Source organism: Mercenaria mercenaria, chromosome 14, assembly GCF_021730395.1.
Source record: "Mercenaria mercenaria strain notata chromosome 14, MADL_Memer_1, whole genome shotgun sequence".
NCBI classification, from domain to species: Eukaryota; Metazoa; Mollusca; class Bivalvia; order Venerida; family Veneridae; genus Mercenaria; species Mercenaria mercenaria.
The window spans coordinates 40,306,538-40,326,473 of record NC_069374.1 but is presented as its reverse complement, the minus strand read 5'-3'; the positions used below and the strand labels follow the sequence as shown (position 1 = coordinate 40,326,473).

General features: G+C 37.9%; 1 protein-coding gene across 1 annotated transcript; it reads right to left on the bottom strand.

Annotated features, from left to right (window-relative positions):
• Positions 1-935: 935 nt before the first annotated feature.
• Positions 936-18,906, bottom strand: LOC123528208 (uncharacterized). The gene is made up of 2 exons (XM_045307937.2): positions 18,705-18,906; positions 936-2,563 (listed from the first exon to the last, which is right to left on the bottom strand). The coding sequence occupies exons 1-2, from the start codon at positions 18,769-18,771 to the stop codon at positions 1,809-1,811; spliced, it is 822 nt and encodes a 273-aa protein (XP_045163872.2). The 5' UTR covers positions 18,772-18,906; the 3' UTR covers positions 936-1,808.
• Between the last annotated feature and the right edge of the window lie 1,030 nt (positions 18,907-19,936).

Here is a 19,936-nt window from a genome sequence, read left to right as displayed (position 1 = left end):
ATATTAAATATGCTAAATGAACATTTCACCAATATATCAAATATTATTCCGTATTGTACCTTCCGTATTGTATACTGCCGAACTACTTTCATTAATATGCACATGGGTGTAGGAGCGAGTTTAACTTTGGGGGGGGGGGGGGGGGGGGCAAACCTTTTCGACCGGGGGGGGGGGCAGGTATCCCTGGTGTATTATTCATGCCAAAGCCTTGTACAGGGGCCAAATGGGCTCAAGCCTCTATGTTTTAGCAATCACTGAGTTATTCTAATGATACACATACGGCTAGGCACTGAACTGTCTTAATCAGTCATATTCTGTATTGTTCTAATTAAGTGTGCCATTTTTTACATTCTTCTGTTGAAGCCCTGGACATACAATCAATTAGCGCTGCATTTGTCTAATTGTGATATAAAGTTGTGGAAATATCATTTCCCTTGAATGGACAATGAAAAACAAAAAAATACATAACGTTTACATGCGTAAACAGGCTTAATATTTAGGCCTACATAGATTTTGCAGACACTCAAACCGGAACTGTAGTGATTGCGCTCAATGATATATTATCTTTATAAAATATAATCAAACGATCCTTGGCATGGCGCGTACAGATTTCAGTACTCACACTACGGAAAGAGACAAGTCGGAATACAAGGGAAGCCATATGCAAATCAGAAATCAGGTTGAAAGAATTATATGATGCTAAGTAAATGTTATATTAGACTGCAAGTTATATCTCTTTTCCAAAATATTGGGGGGGGGGGGGGGGGGGGGGGGGGGGGGAGGCAAACTATAGTTTGGCCCCTCCTCTCCTAGTTCGATAAATAGCGCACATAAAAACTTCACTTAGTTCCATTTTAACATGGATAAACATTTAAGATTTCGTTCAATAACAAAACAACAAACAAAAAAGTATAGGTATATAATAAAAGGGTCATTATACAACAGTAGCTAGATCTGGGATTTTGTAATCGGCTCTCGTGGATTTTGCAAGGTCGGATCCAATTTAGGCCCTCCGTGAATCAATTTGTTTTCATCTACAAACTTATTCAGTCATAGTTTTAAACTGAACATACGTACCTGTAGAAACAGAGTGTCATACATTAAATACGGAACATGCTGCTACATTCATTCAATTATTAAGAATGTCAAAGGATTATTCAACCTTTTTTCCCCAGTATTACTGAAAAACCATGAAATAAATGTAGGTAATAAATCATTTACTTATCTAATGAAAGTTAGTTTTCCAGAAACAGACATAGCGAAATGAAAGCATTAGAAGGCCAACAGCGACAAGATCGAAATATCTTTCAGTCGTGAACAACAGATATCAAAGTTTTGTATCTGGAAATATTGCTTCTGGTGTCCACTTGGTAAAAGATATTTCGACCTTACATTGAAACAAACAAATTTATATCATCTGTATGTTAGAAAATACGGTATATTTGTGGTAATGTTTACAGACCAAGTACACAAAATCAATAATAGTCCTGAAATAAAAAAAATTACAGCCAGAAGAGTTGTCAGAAAAAGTTCCTGAGAAAGGGCAATTACCGACTGAAGGTGTAAGGATATCTGAGTTTTTACAGATACGGATAATCCATAACTTTAAAGATTTTTCAGTCTGTAAACTTATATGACTGGGTGTCTGAAATCTGCTGAAATTACAATTCAACTCAAAACCGCAGTTTAAAAAACTGCATGATAAATCAAGATGATACATGGTTTTCAGCCATTACAGCCACTTTGAAGAAAAAAGAATGAGTTTGACGAAAGACAGTAAGTACACATTTCCTACTTATAGCGACAATTCACAACTGCAGGCTTCTGGCTACACTTGGGCTGTAACAACAGCGTATAAATCTAAGATTAGTGAAATATGCCAAGAAATTATGGCACAGCCCTCCGCGAGGTATTGAGTCGACTGGACAGTATTTTAAAGGAGAACAAAAGCAATATCCGGTGTAAGTTTCTTGGATAGGTGCCCCAGACTTTACGGTAGCTGGATTAGTAATCATATCATCGTCTGGTTCGGGTGTTTCTGCCGTTGTTGTCTGTGATTTTGTTGTCGTAGCTGTTGTTGTCGTGCTTGTTGATTTTGTTGCTTGTGTTGGTCGAGGGTTTTGTGTTCGATGCGGTGGTTGTGTGGCTGGAGGGTTATAGTCGTAGTCTACTTCTCTCGACACACCGCCCGAAACAACAGCGCCATTAAATCCGAACCCTAGACCAAAATAATCGTATCCATTTGTTGTCGGTGCATCATTATAGTTGTAATAATAATCATAGTTGATGTATGTAGGTCGTGTCCTTGACCTTTGCTGTGGTGGCAAAAAGTCATCATCCACTTCTGGTGGTTCCGTAGTGGTAGTGGTAGTAGCAGTTGTTGCTGTTGTAGTACCGTTTGTTTTCTTTGAACTTCTATTTGTTTGACCTTGTGTTGAGGTCTGTGCCTGGGAACGAGTAAGAACTGATGGATGTTGTATAATTGTCTGATGGTGTATAATGGGTTGATGTTGGATGATTGCCTGCCTTCTAAAGGCTTGGAAACTGTTGGGTGGCAGTGGAACTGAAAATATACAAGGAAACATAATGATTTTCAACCCTTCTCAATCTAAGAACCTTCGTGGTCGATTGGTTAAAATAGCTGACTTCGAATCATTTGCCCCTAACCTTTTTGAGTCCGAAAAGCTACAAAGGTTGTACAAAAACATCCCGCGAGGCTTAAGGAAGATCGGTGATTCTGCCAAGGTGTCCACCGTCTGTCTTCCTTCCCCGTTAAAAGCTGAAAACTCACCATATGATATAGATTGTGTGTGTGTACCCGACTTTTAAGCAAACAAACGCGTCTTGGTTAAAACATGTTTCCCTTATTTTTAACGGATATTTCATTTTCACTGAGAAACAATTCGATTTCCATGTAAAAACAAGTTCCAGCTTTCTTAAGTAAGGCTTGAATTATTACGAAATATTTCGAGAAAAAATATAGGTGACAAACGTGTATAGAGTTTACATATATTCTGGTGTATCATCAGATTTACATACAATGTAAAACGTTTTGTCACATTAATAAAATGCGTTTAATGAATAAAAATGTGGCAAAAGCTTTAAAGACACGTGAAAATTTATTGTTCTCGTAATATTAACATGCTCATTGTCAAAACAATTAATATATTATTAGTATTAAATGGGGGAAATTCTTTTGACATAAGTCGCGTAACCTTTGCGCGTCATACTCGCACTGTTTCGCCGGAAGCTAATGCACCGTGGTACAATATACGAGAAATTATGTACAACATGTCATATCACGAGCGCAAATTATTTTCCATGTCCAGATACATTAAAAAATAAGTTGGTTTGTCAGTCACAAAAAAAAAATGTTTTTACTGTGAATCACTTGCAATTGTGACATGCAGATACCTATACAAAAGCAAGTACATTAATACTGCCCCTACACGGTCAAAAAGTGTTTGACGCTCTTCATTTTTCAAAATTAAAACGTAATAAAATACCAAACCACATCGCAATAGTGTATTTATTCCCAAAATATCATTAACTGTAATGTAACGTTTCACTGGTGACAAGGACAATTGATGAAAATTTTGAACATTTATGAGAGAAATAAAGGCAAAGAGGACTTTTTCGTGATAATCACTGACCTTTTCATTCAAAAAATATTTGCAAAAAAAAACCCAAAGTAATATAATGAATTAACACAAAAATTACGACTTTCAGTTTTTAAATTTGCTGTTTACATTTATGTTTTTATCGATTTGCGCTTTTATTTCATGGAACTTTTGCCAAAGGCAGTGGCTAACAATATTGTCCCGTACAACTAGCCCAAAATTCTAGTCGTACGTAATATAAATCACGTCACATGAGTCCTGTGAGACTATAAGGATCTTACATGCCTGCCTGTGTAAGACGGGGTTTTCCCTACCCGAGGGACAGTGTGGAATGGAAAACCGAGCGTTAGCGAGGTTTTTTATCCATGCTGTCCCGAGGGTAGGGAAAACAGCTGTCTTACACAGGCAGGCATGTTAGATCATTTTTCTTGCCTATCATGTTCAAAATAGATCTGAAGACAAATAAGTTTGGGTATTTCCTGACATTATTTATAAAGTTTATGACGTCACAATGGTACCAGTACTATGTGACGTCACCGTGGTGCACGCTATATTAGACAAGGTTTTTCCCTAGGGAAAGACAGGAATATCTATCCTCGGCGCGTGCTCGGATAAATGTATACTTTCCCCGATAGGTAGGCAAGAATAGATGATCTTTACAAGACAGGCCAGTCATACGTCAGTTTTTTTGGACATTAGATTATTAGATAATTCACTTAACTGCCTTAAAACACCAGTCTTATAAATGTTGCATCTGATTTTCACTCAATATTCCAGTCTTACTCTAAAACAAAGATTTTTTTTCTTTTACAAAATGCGGAATCAGAATATGTAAATGTTATTCTTACTATCTCGTTTTTAATATGCTAAATAAAAGTTATAAAACATTCTTCATCTTGTTTTATTTTAAGTTTATTTTCGAACGTCGTAATATTTTCATTTTTTCTTTATATGTACAAAACTACTAGTAACTGAAAATAAAGTGTAAACGCATGTTTATTAACACCAGCACGATCCTATCCATACAGTGAACTTCTTTTAGAGTTAAGGCGAACCCATTACTTTTTTGTAGCTTTTTGTGTTAGACGAACCGGTGTGTTGAAGAAACCTTTCTTCACTTAATATTCAAACAAACAAAAATCTTGTATCTAATGGATAAAAATTCATACAAAGACAAATAAGCGAACGATTTAATGTAGTCCCGTCCTTTGTATGTAGTCGTATACGTGAGTCATGTACGACTAGACAGTCCTATGTAGGACCGACCAATCATTCGGCAGTTTCCAAAACAGATATTGAAATTCATTAGATTATCCACTGTGGCAGAAATGACATTTTTACACGACCACCAGATTTATATTGATTTAAACATGAGTAGAACAAGTTTAAACTTTATCTGTATGTCTCTTCTTATTAAACATGTATACGGTGACTACATGAAACGACTTATACGATACTGGTCATATACTTTATCGTGCATGGGTTGTTCAATGATTATTTCAGTTTATTCTATATCTATTTTATTTATCCAATCGTGAACGTTTATTTGCAGCACGTGACCGTACAATATATTACCGTATTGGACGAACGTGCATACAAAAAACCTGTATTTTTTCCGTATTTGGACGGTTCAGCAGTCCCATGTGAAAGCCTAACAATAGTAAAGGAACTAGTGTGGGAGCCATCTGGTCTAGTCGCGTAATGGCGGACAGGTTTTTGAACACTAATTTTTCACTTGGCATGGCAACAGAGGTCTAAATTAAAGCTAGTTACTGTTTAAACATTGTGGATGTATTTTTTTTTATATTTTGGTAGGACAAATGGGAGAGCAGTTTGTATTTGGTGAAGTGAAACTCAATTTTAGTATGAGCAGTACTTCCAGGTCACAGCAGTGTGATTTTGATGTGAGTTTACAGTAAGCAAATATGACAAGAGAAATCTCTCTTAGAAGATACATGACCCCTACTTTTCTCTTCATTTTATATCAGTTTTATCGTAACTCTTTAAAATGAGGTAAGGATTTGTTTTCTGAAACGGGTCTATCTATGTTTGGTAGCTCTTTAAAAAATGTCAGTTTTATAAAGATTATATAGGGAAAACTATTTACCTGTTTGTGACCTATAAGAAAATGTGGCAAACATTGAGATTTGTCTAGATATTGATATAAATGGACTAGTATTTCACTGAAATTTTGCTACAAAAATTGATAAAAACCAAAAAAAATCACTGTTTTGGGTGTATTTTTTTTTTTTTTTTAAAAAATGCACATTTACACACTATTTTTTTCCATTTATAGCTTTCAGAGGGGACATTTGGTATATTTCAAAGTGTAAGTGTGTAATTTGCTTGCAAATTATAGTAAAAATTTATAAAATAGGGCAAAAACCAGCTCAGGCCAGAAGAACTGGTTAAAAATTATGTCGCGACATCAATTTTGAAGGAAAATTGGCGCAGAGACACGCGTTACTGAAAATGCCATAAAACCTTGAAAACTGATTTAATCAAGCTGAAACTTAGTATTTTTTATGCAGATATGTTACTGGTACTATTCAAATGAAATTGAGACTATTACAGAAAACCAGTTTTCTTATAGGCCTAACTATAGTAAAAGAACCAGCGTGGGAGCCATCTGGTCTAGTCACGTAATGGCGGACAGGTTTTTGAACACTTGGCATAGCAACAAAGGTCTAAATTAAAGCTAGTTTCTGTTTAAATTTCATTGTGGATGTATTTTTGACATTTTGGTAGGACAAATGGGATAGCAGTTTGTATTTGGTGAAGTGAAGCTCAATTTTAGTATGAGTAGTACTTCAAGGTCACAGCAGTGTGATTTTGATGTGATTTTACAGTAAGCAAATGTGACAAGAGAAATCTCTCTTAGAAGATACACGACCCCTACTTTTCTCTTCATTTCATATCAGTTTTATCATAACTCTTTAAAATGAGGTAAGGATTTGTTCTCTGAAATGGGTCTAGCTATGTTTGGTAGCTCTTTAAAAAATGTCAGTTTTATATAGAATATATAGGGAAAACTATTTACCTGTTTGTGATCTTAAGGATGTACGAGCGTTTTTTTCAGAATATCCGCCATTTTGAAAAATGTTTCTTCGCATATTGCTTTCTAACAAAAGTTTTGCCAAAAATTAATGCTAAATAATTAAAATATGGCTAATAATGTACCATTTAACCAAATAGATTCTACTTTTTGCGAATAAATTTTTTTCACTCTTATTTTTGGCTGGCATTTTCCTAAAATTGACGTAAGATTTACAATGGGGTAGGGGTAGGTAATTTCAAATATCTATTAAAGTAGATCAGGTTTGGTTTGATATTTTCCTGATTGATACATATAAAGATAAGCTATAATTGAAATCAAAGTTTTTAAGATAGCTCTTTATAGTATCTAGAAAAATATACTCAAGCAAAAAGAACAAAAAATATCAAAATTCACCAGTTTTTAACAGCTTTTTTAAAAATAAATCTCTTAGATGCACGGTGGCCCCAACTTTTTTCTTTCCATTTTGAAGCATTTTTGTGTGTCATTAAAACTGCAAAATATTTAGAAAAATCTTAACGTCAGATTTTTTTTTTAGATCTAAATACGTTTTTTCCACTGAAAATAAAGTGGATGGGGTAATTATGTCAACATATAAAAATGAAAGAGATTTGTTAGTGACATTGATGCTTATATAATACTGACATCACCTTGTATTCATATTAACCTGTAAGACGTGAAATCCCTGTAACATTAAATGGGATATTATATGTTTTATAAGGTACCACCATTTTTTTTTTCAATTTTACAAAATTTCAGAAATGCTTAAACAGTGGGTGAAGGAAATGCCCTATAAAATTAAAACGAGTTTGGTGACCTCTGTTTTTTCTTCTCTTGTTTGTCTTGGAAACTAATGTTCTTCAAGCTCACAGAGTATGAAAACATTCTTAACATTAGAAAAAAATCGTTCCTACATCCTTAAGATTTTTCAGTTAATGAACAAAAGAAGGTTTTACTAGTTCTGAACTTGTATATATCTTTCGCAAATTAAACCAAATAAAAATGTTTTCAATAGCATGAAAAGTCCTAAATTATTTAACAAATGTGAAATTTATGAAAGTTTTGTTTATATGAATAACTGAAGTTTTGATACTTATTTTAACGTTGTGTTAACTCAGTCCTGCTTACAAGCAGAGATATATATTAGTATACTTCCTTTGCAGTTACACAATTGACTGGAAATAAAACGGTTTTAGAAAAAAATTATTACATGTTTTTCAGCGAATTATCAAAATATAAGAGTGAAATATATCTGGTATTTTCACAGTCGGAAAAAAATAATATAAATTTTCACTGGTAAGAAACTATAAAATGGGTAAATTTAGTCAAAACAGGAAATAAAATGAAAATTTATTTGTTTTACATGTAATATCAAAATACCTTTCACTCATGAACACCATATCTTATATTTTCACATTTTCACTTGTGACCATGTCACTCGTTACCCTTTTCTCGTATTCCCAAGGTTTCCCATATTCTCGCGTTTTTTGTTTGCCCCCCCCCCCCCCCAATATAATGCTTATTATTTTCTAGACAGGTATGGGACACAACTGACACAAGTGATTTGAACACATTGGCATGCATTGTACCGAATTTTCAAAAAAAAAAAAAATTCCCATTAATTCGGCAAAATTGCCGTAAATTGTTCTTTATGCTCTATAGAATATTATATATAGAGAGGATGTTAGTTTGTTTTAGTGTAAGATTGAAGGGGTTAACTGACCTCTGGTTTACATTTGAATTTAATGCACAATAGGAAAATTTGGACATATATAAATAACAACACTTCGCGGTCAATGCTGTATTAAAACCGTGGAGTTAATACAAAGAGTGTTAGAATCGAAATAATAGATATGTTCCAATAATTTTATCAGTTAGTAAAAGATGAGCAGTCGTTCGGATGCGAATGATAATTAAACCACTCGTGCTACGCACTTACGCATCCAAACTCCTGCCCATATTTTATTAACTGATAAAATATAGGAACAGATTCATTATTTCTTAAATAAACAAGTATATAAATGGATGAAAGTAATATGTGAAACAACAGGTTATGCAAAATAAGAACTTATTATGGTGTAGACGGTTAAGCACAAAGGTAAAATTTTGACATACCAGTTTTTAACTTAGTTTTAATGGGCAACTTAGTTACTGCACGAGAAGCATTACAAACGTTGATATCCTTGCTTGAATAAAAGCCAGATTATAACAATACTGCCTTTCACACTGAATGCGTAGCATATGGAAGAGAATACTTGCAGTTATTATACGACCAAAGCGAACGTATTCTTTGTCGAATATTCTATGATATCCTTTAATTGTAGCCAGATTATAATATTTTATTGCAAATTGACATTGGCTGGGAGGCAGTAGGATATGTTAAATACTGTAATATTTATTCAGAGCGAAGCGAGTAAATTGTCTTACGAGATTTTAGAATATATTTGTATTTCCTAAACTTTATTTTCTCTATAACAGACAAGACTACTGATATATATTAAGTTTAATGTTCTATCTGACAGCCTAACCCTTGATTTTCTAGTGGTCATCGCTTCAGTTTAGTTTATACTAATTTATTTTAGGTCGATTGTGAAACAAGTTCTACAACTTATATCAATCACTCTCAACACCTCATTTCTGATGGAATCCATCGCCGCGAGGGTATGAGAGAAGAGGCCAGTTTCCTTTTTTAATGCTGAGCCCGAAGTAAGGGGACTACGGAGCGAAAATTAGAGGTCAAGTATATTCGATCATAGCGGAATATTTTATTTGTTTAGATTATTTCAATATTCAAAATGGCGATATGCAAGACCACTTCTTAAGGGGGTCAAACTCAACTTAGTCTTATATTAACCCACCAGTGCAGATTATGATCAGCCTGTACATCCGTGCAGTCTGATCATGACCTGCACTGTTCGCCATTCAATCAGTATCTTTTTGGTATGCACCCCTTTTAACAGTTAATGGTACTGTCCCAATTGAAAGATGGACGAGTCCATTATAGAAATTAAGCAGGGTAATGGTTAACCAATGATACGTTATTCGTTGTTGTCTTGAGACAATCCCCACTTTTGTCCAAAGTACATAATACATTTACGTTGTCGTATACATATACATTTACGCCGAAAAAGTCTATTACATAGGAAGGTGAGGTTGTAACCATATAGCGCTGGTATTACATGGGAAGGTGAGGTTGTGACCCTATAGCGCTGGCATTACATGAGAAGGTGAGGTTGTGGCCCTATAGCGCTGCTATTATATGGGTAGGTATGGTTTTGACCGTATAGTGCTGGTTCTACATGGGAAGGTGAGTTTTTGACCCTATAGCGCTGGTATTATATGGGAAAGTGAGGTTGTGACTCTATATCGCTGGTATTATATGGGAAGGTAAGGTTGTGTCCCTGAAGTGCTGGTACTACATGGGAAGGTGAGGTTGTGAGCCTGTAGCGCTGATACTACATGAGAAGGTGAGGTTGTGACCCTATAGCGATGGTATTAGGTTGTGAGTTGTGACTCTATAGCGCAGGTATTATATGGGAAGGTTCGGTTGTGACCTTATAATGCTGGTATTACATGGGTAGGTGCGGTTGTGACCCTATAGTGCTGGTATTACATGGGAAGGTGAGGTTGTGACCCTATAGCGCTGGTATTATATGGGTAGGTACGGTTGTGACCGTACAGTGCTGGTACTACATGGGAAGGTGAGTTTTGGGTGAGTATAAGGTTGTGACCCTATAGTGCTGGTACTACACTAGAAGGTGAGTTGTGACCCTATAGCGCTGGTATTACATGGGAAGGTTCGGTTGTGACCTTATAGTGCTGGTATTACATGGGAATGAGTGGTTGTGACCCTATAGTGCTGGTATTACATGGGAATGTGCGGTTGTGACCCTATAGTGCTGTTATTATATGGGAAGGTGCGGATGTGACCGTATAGTGCTGGTATTACATGAGGAGGTATGGTTGTGACCCTATACTGCTGGTATTATATTGGAAGGTGGGGTTGTGAACCTATAGTGCTGCTATTACATGGAAAGGTGGGGTTGTGATCCTATTGTGCTGGTATTACATGAGAAGGTGGGGCTGTGACCCTATAGTACTGGTATTACATGGGAAGGTGCAGTTGTGACACTATAGTGCTGGTATTATATGAGAAGGTGCGGATGTGACTGTATAGTGCTGGTATTACATGAGACGGTATGATTGTGGCCCTATAGCGCTGGTATTACATGGGAAGGTGGGGTTGTGAACCTATAGTGCTGGTATTACATGGGAGGATTGGGTTGTGACACTGTAGGGCTGGTTTTACATGGGAAGATGGGGTTGTGGCCCTATAGTGCTGGTATTACATGAGCAGGTGGGATTGTGACCCTATAGTGCTGGTATTATTTTACATGGGAAGGTGGGATTGTGACCCTATAGCGCTGGTATTACATGGGAAGATACGGTTGTGACCCTATAGTGCTGGTACTACATAAGAAGGTGAGGTTGTGACCCCATAGTGCTGTTATTATATGGAAAGGTGAGGTTGTGACCCTATAGCGCTGTTATAATATGGGAAGGTGCGGTTGTGACCCTATAGTGCTGGTTTTACATGGGAAGATGGGGTTGTGACGCTGTAGGGCTGGTATTACATGGAGCGATGGGGTTGTGACCCTATAGTGCTGGTATTACATGAGAAGGTGAGGTTGTGACCCTATAGCGCTAGTATTATATGGAAAGGTGAGGTTGTGACCCTATAGTGCTGGTATTATATGGGAAGGTGAGGTTGTGGCCCTATAGCGCTGGTATTACATGGGAAGGTAAGGTTGTGACCCTATAGCGCGGGTATTACATGGGAAGGTAAGGTTGTGACCCTATAGTGCTGGTTTTACATGGGAAGATGGGGTTGTGACGCTGTAGGGCTGGTATTACATGGGGCGATGGGGTTGTGACCCTATAGTGCTGGTATTACATGAGAAGGTGAGGTTGTGACCCTATAGCGCTAGTATTACATGGAAAGGTGAGGTTGTGATCCTATAGTGCTGGTATTATATGGGAAGGTGAGGTTGTGGCCATATAGCGCTGGTATTACATGGGAAGGTAAGGTTGTGACCCTATAGCGCGGGTATTACATGGGAAGGTGAGATTGTGGCCCTATAGTGCTGGTATTACATGGGAAGGTGAGGTTGTGGCCCTATAGCGCGGGTATTACATGGGAAGGTAAGGTTGTGACCCTATAGCGCTGCTATTACATGGGAAGGTGAGGTTGTGGCCCTATAGTGCTGGTATTATATGTGAAGGTGAGGTTGTGGCCCTTTAGCGCTGGTACTACATGGGAAGGTAAAGTTGTGACCATATAGCGCTGGTATTACATGGGAAGGTAAAGTTGTGGCCCTATAGCGCTGGTATAACATGGCAATGTAAGGTTGTGACACTATAGCGCTGCTATTGCATGGGAAGGTGAGGTTGTGGTCCTTTAGTGCTGGTATTATATGGGAAGGTGAGGTTGTGGCCCTATAGCGCTGGTACTACATGGGAAGGTAAGGTTGTGACCCTATAGCGCTGGTATTACATGGGAAGGTAAGATTGTGACCCTATAGCGCTGCTATTACATGGGAAGGTAAGGTTGTGAACCTATAGCGCTGCTATTACATGGGAAGGTGAGGTTGTGACCCTATAGCGCTGGTATTACATGGGAAGGTGAGGTTGTTACCCTGTAGTGCTGGTATTACATGGGAAGGTAAGGTTGTGACCCTATAGCGCTGCTTTTACAAGGGAAGGTGAGGTTGTTACCCTATAGGGCTGGTATTACATGGGAAGGTGAGGTTGTGGCCCTATAGCGTTGCTATTACATGGGAAGGTAAGGTTGTGGCCCTATAGCGCTGCTATTACATGGGAAGGTAAGGTTGTGACCCTATAGCGTTGGTATTACATGGGAAGGTAAGGTTGTGACCCTATAGCGCTGCTATTACATGGGAAGGTGAGGTTGTGACCCTATAGCGCAGCTGTTACATGGGAAGGTGAGGTTGTGGCCCTATAGTGCTGGTATTATACTGGAAGGTGAGGCTGTGGCCCTATAGCGCTAGTACTACATGGGAAGGTAAGGTTGTGACCCTATAGCGCTGGTATTACATGGGAAGGTAAGTTTGTGACCCTATAGCGCTGCTATTACATGGGAAGGTGAGGTTGTTACCCTACAGTGCTGGTATTACATGGGAAGGTAAGGTTGTGACCCTTTAGGGCTGGTATTATATGGGAAGGTGAGGCTGTGACCCTGTAGCGCTGGTATTACATGGGAAGGTGAGGTTGTTACCCTGTAGTGCTAGTATTACATGGGAAGGTGAGGTTGTGACCCTATAGCACTGCTATTACAAGGGAAGGTGAGGTTGTTACCCTATAGTGCTGGTATTACATGGGAAGGTGAGGTTGTGGCCCTATAGCGCTGGTATTACATGGGAAGGTAAGGTTGTGGCCCTATAGCGCTGCTATTACATGGGAAGGTAAGGTTGTGACCCTATAGCGCTGGTATTACATGGGAAGGTAAGGTTGTGACCCTATAACGCTGCTATTACATGGGAAGGTGAGGTTGTGACCCTATAGCGCTGGTATTACATGGGAAGGTAAGGTTGTGACCCTATAGCGCTGGTATTACATGGGAAGGTGAGGTTGTGACCCTATAGATCAGCTGTTACATGGGAAGGTGAAGTTGTGGCCCTATAGTGCTGGTATTATATTGGAAGGTGAGGTTGTGGCCCTATAGCGCTAGTACATGTACTACATGGGAAGGTAAGGTTGTGACCCTATAGCGCTGGTATTACATGGGAACGTAAGGTTGTGACCCTGTAAAGCTGGTATTACATGGGAAGGTGAGGTTGTGGCCCTATAGTGCTGGTATTATATTGGAAGGTGAGGTTGTGGCCCTATAGTGCTGGTATTACATGGGAAGGCAAGGTTGTGACCCTATAGTGCTGCTATTACATGGGAAGGTAAGGTTGTGACCCTATAGCGTTGCTATTACATGGGAAGGTGAGGTTGTGACCCTATAGCGCTGTTATTACATGGAACGGTGAGGTTGTGGCCCTATAGTGCTGGTATTATATTGGGAGGTGAGGTTGTGGCTCTTTAGTGCTGGTATTACATGGGAAGGTAAGGTTGTGACCCTTTAGCACTGCTATTACATGGGAAGGTAAGGTTGTGGCCCTATAGTGCTGGTATTATATTGGAAGGTGAGGTTGTGGCCCTATAGGGCTGGTACTACATGGGAAGGTAAGGTTGTGACCCTATAGCGCTGGTATTACATGGGAAGGTAAGGTTGTGGCCCTATAGCGCTGGTATCACATGGGAAGGTAAGGTTGTGACCCTATAGCGCTGCTAGTACATGGGAAGGTGAGGTTGTGGCCCTATAGTGCTGGTATTATATGGGAAGGTGAGGTTGTGGCCCTATAGCGCTGGTATTACATGGGAAGGTAAGGTTGTGACCGTATAGCGCTGGTATTACGTGGGAAGGTAAGGTTGTGACCCTATAACGCCGCTTTTACATGGGAAGGCGAGGTTGTTACCCTATAGCGCTGGTATTACATGGGAAAGTGAGGTTGTGACCCTGTAGTGCTGATATTACATTGGAAGGTGATTTTATGACATTTCATGTGAAGGTGCGATTGTAATGGTGGCTGATTTCTGCCATTTCGTGTGTTCGTGTCGGCGAGGCGAAATGTCGAAGTAACGAAAACACGAAAGGTCGAAATAATGCTTATTTGTTCGTGTCGGCGGGTCGAAATGTCGAAAACACGAACTATAGAGGCGAATACACGACGACACGAAACATTGAAGGCGAAATAACGAAAAATCAAGGGCGAACACACGAACTTTTGTATCTTTCGCTTTTCGTGTCGGCGGGTATTAAAACTTCCTGTTGTCGCCTCTTCGTGTATTCTCCTCGGAAGTCGGAAGGCGAACACACGACAAGTAAGCAATTTTCGACCTTTCATGTATTTGCCTTCCGGTAGGCATGCACATTAATTGTTAATAGTCTTGGGCGTCGACTAATGAAACATATAATCGGTATATAAACAGCCGCGTTTGATTTATTTCATGTAACCTTTTAAGATTTTTGGGAAAATCTAACAGATATTTTTAACTTACTTCAAGAAGATACGACAGTAATTATTCAAAGTCAAATGCATATGTAATTAAGATTTCGAATACATAAGAAAACTCTACATCGTTAGTCACACAGGAAATACCAACTATTTATGAAAGTTAGATAACACAGAGGCGTAGGGACGATTTGAGTATTGGGGCGGCAGAGGGGGTGGGTTTGGGAGGGGGTGTCCCCCTCCTATGAACGGGGTCCGGGGTGGGCCCGGGAAAATTTTGCATATAGCTAGAGTAAATGGTGCAGTCTGGCAACTTCTTGGACTGCTTAGTATCTGTGTTGAACATACTCGTTTTTTTTCGAGTTTTCATCCCTAATTAGTTTACTGTGTTTAAACACTGTACATAATGGAAGTACGATGTTAGATACGGACAATGTCTTGTCAGGGTAAAACCAGTAATGTCTAAGTAGGGGATCGAGCTCAAGACCCTGAATTAAAGGGGTAATCTAATCCTTATAGCATTTTAGTCATTAAATGACATTATAAAGGTAAAACGCAATTCATTGTTTTCTTTGAACCATTGAGGGTTGAATAAACGGACTTCAGGGTTCTTTTTACCAAACGATCGATTTGGAAATTCAAAATTGCGAGGGTAATTAGCCTTTTATATTTTTATGTAGAAGCTGTAATACTTGTTAATTTAACTAGATCTGCAAAATCTATGAGGATTTCTCTACATTTGATGCGTTGAATTAAATCATTAAGATTGGTTTCTTTGATAAGATAAGATAAGATAAATTTTATTTTGAGTCGGCAAGACAAGTAACAATACAACATAAGCACTCTAGGTGCTTTTGAACCGACTATGTTGATATTTCGAACAATATGTTTAAGTGTCAAAATATTTAATTTAATATATTTTCTGAAAAGTCATCTAAAGATCCCGATTTGCGTTTATGATTTACTCAAGATACTTACCTTTGTCGGCAGAATTTGAGACACAACATTAATTACAATTGTCTATAATCTGTTCGGCAGTAAGCAATTAAATACGATTAACTTTTATTAATTAATGCATCGCCTAGCTATAATCCGAGTCTGCTGGGCATGAAAATACCGCGGCCTTGGTCGTTGCGGATTATCGATTTTACACAATACCCTGTCACCAAGGTGATCTAGAAAGGTGTCAGCGATATGACAAAATTCTGTGTACATATCAGTCGCCGATGTATTTTCTAGTCTTTACAGAAATTTACGAGTTCGGCATTTCGCCGTTCCTCGAAATATTGGGGCGGCGGGCGCCGCCCCTGCCGCCCCAGCTCCTACGCCCTTGTAACATTGATATTTTATAGACTTTGCGTTTAACTTAGAATTAGTAAATAAATATTGCGATAATTTCATTTGCTTATGCTTGAACACATAAATGTTGTGGGAAAAAAGAATGCCTACATACATTACGCTTCTATATATACATTCTGTACTATTTTGTCAGCATCATTACGTCTCACTCAGCTTCTATTACTATCTCGATAATGCGTTTTACCACGCATAAAATAATTATTTAATATCAATTAACCATGGAAAATATTTGAGCCGCGCCATGGGAAAACCAACATAGTGCATTTGCGACAAGCATGGATCCAGACCAGCCTGCGCATTCGCGCAGTCTGGTCAGGATCCATGCTGTTAGTTTTAAAAGCCTATTGCAATTAGAGAAACCAGTAGCGAACAGCATGGATCCTGATCAGACTGCGCGGATGCGCAGGCTGGTCTGGATCCATGCTGGTCGCAAAGCACTATGTTGGTTTTCTCATGGTGCGGCTTATTTTATACTCGATAAAACGTGTCACTCATTGGTATAAAATTTATATATATACATTTACGTACACCTCTACAAGCTTTTCTGATGATCAGTGTGATCTATAGTGCTTAGCGCATATAAAATAATATTTCTCATTAATTAATGAAAGATAATGATATATATTCCATAAAAGATATCATGGCGCAAGTATTTTATCGGTGGTTATTAAATTTATACATACATTACGCTTTCACCAATCTTACGGAGCATCATTACGCCGACCTGACCTTTGAATACTATCTAGATGTGTTTTACCATGTGTAGAATGATATTTCTCATCAATTTATGAAAGATAATGTCTTGTATTCCATAAAAGATGCTATTGTGCAAGTATTTTATAGCTGGTATTAAATTTATACATACATTACCCTTCTACCAGTCTTACGGGGCGTCATTACGCCGCCCTGAGCTTTGAATGTTATCTAAATAATGTGTTTTACCATGTATAAAATAATATTTGTTCTATATTTATGAAAGATAATGATTTATATTCCATAAAAGATGTCTTGCTACATTACTGTCCATTACTGTATTAAGGCAGACCCTACACGGAACATTTGTCGTGTGTTCGTGTCGGCGGGTCGAAGTAACGAAAGGTCGAAATCAGCTCAATTGTCGTGTGTTCGCCTTTCGCCTTTCGAGGCGAATACACGAAGGCACGACAAACGAAGGGCGACGACACGAAGTTTTAATACCCGCCGACACGAAACTGTTACTGGAACAGACCCGGAGAGAGAGTAGAAACTACTCGCACCCTAGGTGGCGCCAATTACATGGTAATTGAAGTAATGGCCAGTTTACCAGCATGCAGCCAATAAAAAGCAATAAATCACATGTAAGTGTTGATAAGCTAAGGCCAGTAGGAATAAACGAAAAACATATATAAAATGATAGTGTGCTGTTTATAGCGCATGCATGTGCATTTTACTGCATGTCTTTTAAATTTGCCCATGTTTTTTCCAGGAAACTTGATTTATGGATATTAGACAAAATTAATCAACATCCACTTTAATCAATTTTGTGCAAACTTTTTAAAACCTATGACAATATAATGGGTCCTATCGTTAGAATATAATTCAAAGAAAAGTGAAAGATCAAAAGTTCGTGTGTTCGCCTCTGAAATTTCGTTATTTTGCCTAAATGTTTCGTTACTTCATGTATTCGCTTCGAAAGTCGAAAGGCGAACACACGACACATAAGCATTATTTCGACCTTTCGTGTTTTCGTTACTTCGACATTTCGCCTGGCCGACACGAAATGGCAGAAAGCAGCCACCATAGATTGTGACCTTATAGTGCTGGTATTACATGGGAAGGTGAGGTTGTGACCCTATAGCGCTGGTATTACATGGGAAGGTGCGGTTGTGACCCTATAGTGCTGGTATTACATGGGAAGGTACGGTTGTGACCCTACAGCGCCGGTTTAACCCTATGGTAGTTTGAATCCACGGTATTCGTATGGTTATGTAAAAACCACTGGCGATAAATTGTCTTGAATACGTTCAGTATATGAGGATCAAGTCAAGCTTTTAAAACTGGAAAATAAATTGGTATCACATGGACTCAAAAAAAGGAAAAGAAAAACTAAAATCTTTAAAATTAACTGCAAAGTCTGACTCAAAATCGCTTAATAAATAAATACGCTTTATCATATATTTTAATTAATGACTATCTCCAATATAATGTTTGTTCCTCACCCCCCCCCCCCCCCCCCCCCCCCATTTTTTTTCAGTCACTGGAAATTTAGAGAGAAACTATGAAATATATTTTTCATTTTTAACAAACTGTAAAATGGATAGTTTTTATAAAAACATGAAAAAGAAAAACTTTGTATTAAAGACGAAAAATATCATTCACATGTAAACATGATAACCCGTGACTTCGCGGCTCGTGAAAATATTGCACCTGGTGTTCACTCAATAACATGAACGTTAAGACATCTAGATCAAGCTATATGTAGATCTTAATTAAACTGAAACAAGCAAATATCTTATATTATGTTTTATAGTATATTTTTGGCGTTAAATATTTAAAACCATGTAATCAATGTTAAAACGGACTTCTAAAATCAAATTTCGCATACATACGTACCTCTAGAATAAACCGTTGCTACGGTTATCATTAGCAAGGCAGTTGAAAATTTTATATGAAGATTCATGTTCCTTATTTCCAGTGTCTATAAATCCAACTAGAGTTCCTTGATAGAGTGACTAACGTTAACTGCGCACTCACACGGAGAATATTTTCATTAATAACAAAATAATGTTACACATATGTTGTGGTATAAGGTAACAAGGAAAGTTACTTAGTAAATGATAAAAAAATTATCAAAACCGTGATTACTATGTTAATACGCATGCGCAATAATGATATCGATGTTTCCGTAAGGTTAAGCAGCCAAATTTGCCGTTTTATACATATATGCACTGTAATTTATGTGGTCAGAAAACGAGCGATAATTAAGATATACAATGACATACCTGACATACTTTTTTTGTATTTTACTGAACACATCAATGACAATTATTAATGTCTTGTATATCCATATTTTGCAGGTTTGCAAACCGACCGCCAATAATCTCGCACGAAAAGGATCTACAGATATTCCATTCGTCTCACTGGAAAATAGCCGATGCGGTAAAAAAACTTGAAAATTTCGATGTCATAAAAGTAGATAGAGCAATAACTTGAAGTGTTGTACATATAATTAAATAATACGTACAATTTAACAAGTGTCTCCAGTGAGCCTAAATGCCTCTTCTGACTATTTGTCTCAGCTTCTGATCAAGTTTGGTGGTAAGCAATTAAGCAGTTCATTCATTTATAGCTCACCTGAACTTTGTTCAGACTGAGCTATTATTGTATGTGTATGGTCCAGCGTTCATGGTCCATCTAGTGGTTCTTTCGTCCATCATCCACAATTTACGTTAACATCTTCTTCAATGTAACTACTGGTCAGAAATACATCAAACTTGGTCTGTACCGTCCTGACAAGGTCGTCTCTCAATTTTGCTCAAATTGTTCCGCTTTACATCTTTTAGTGTCTGTCAGGGTGAGTACATTAGTTCGGACTTTTCTTCTAATAGTCGAGCTAAAAACAAGAGGGCAAAAGCGGCTTTGAGTCTATTTGACTTTGAAAATACATATGACACACTGAATCATGAATGGTAATATCTGTGTTTAAAATACAAAAACATAAAACAGGTCATATGCCCCTACTTTAACACATTTGAGGGAAGACCTTAAAATGATTCTACATACCATATTTGATGAAGATCCATCAAGTAGTTCATGAGAAAAAGTAATTATTTTTATCTAGTTTT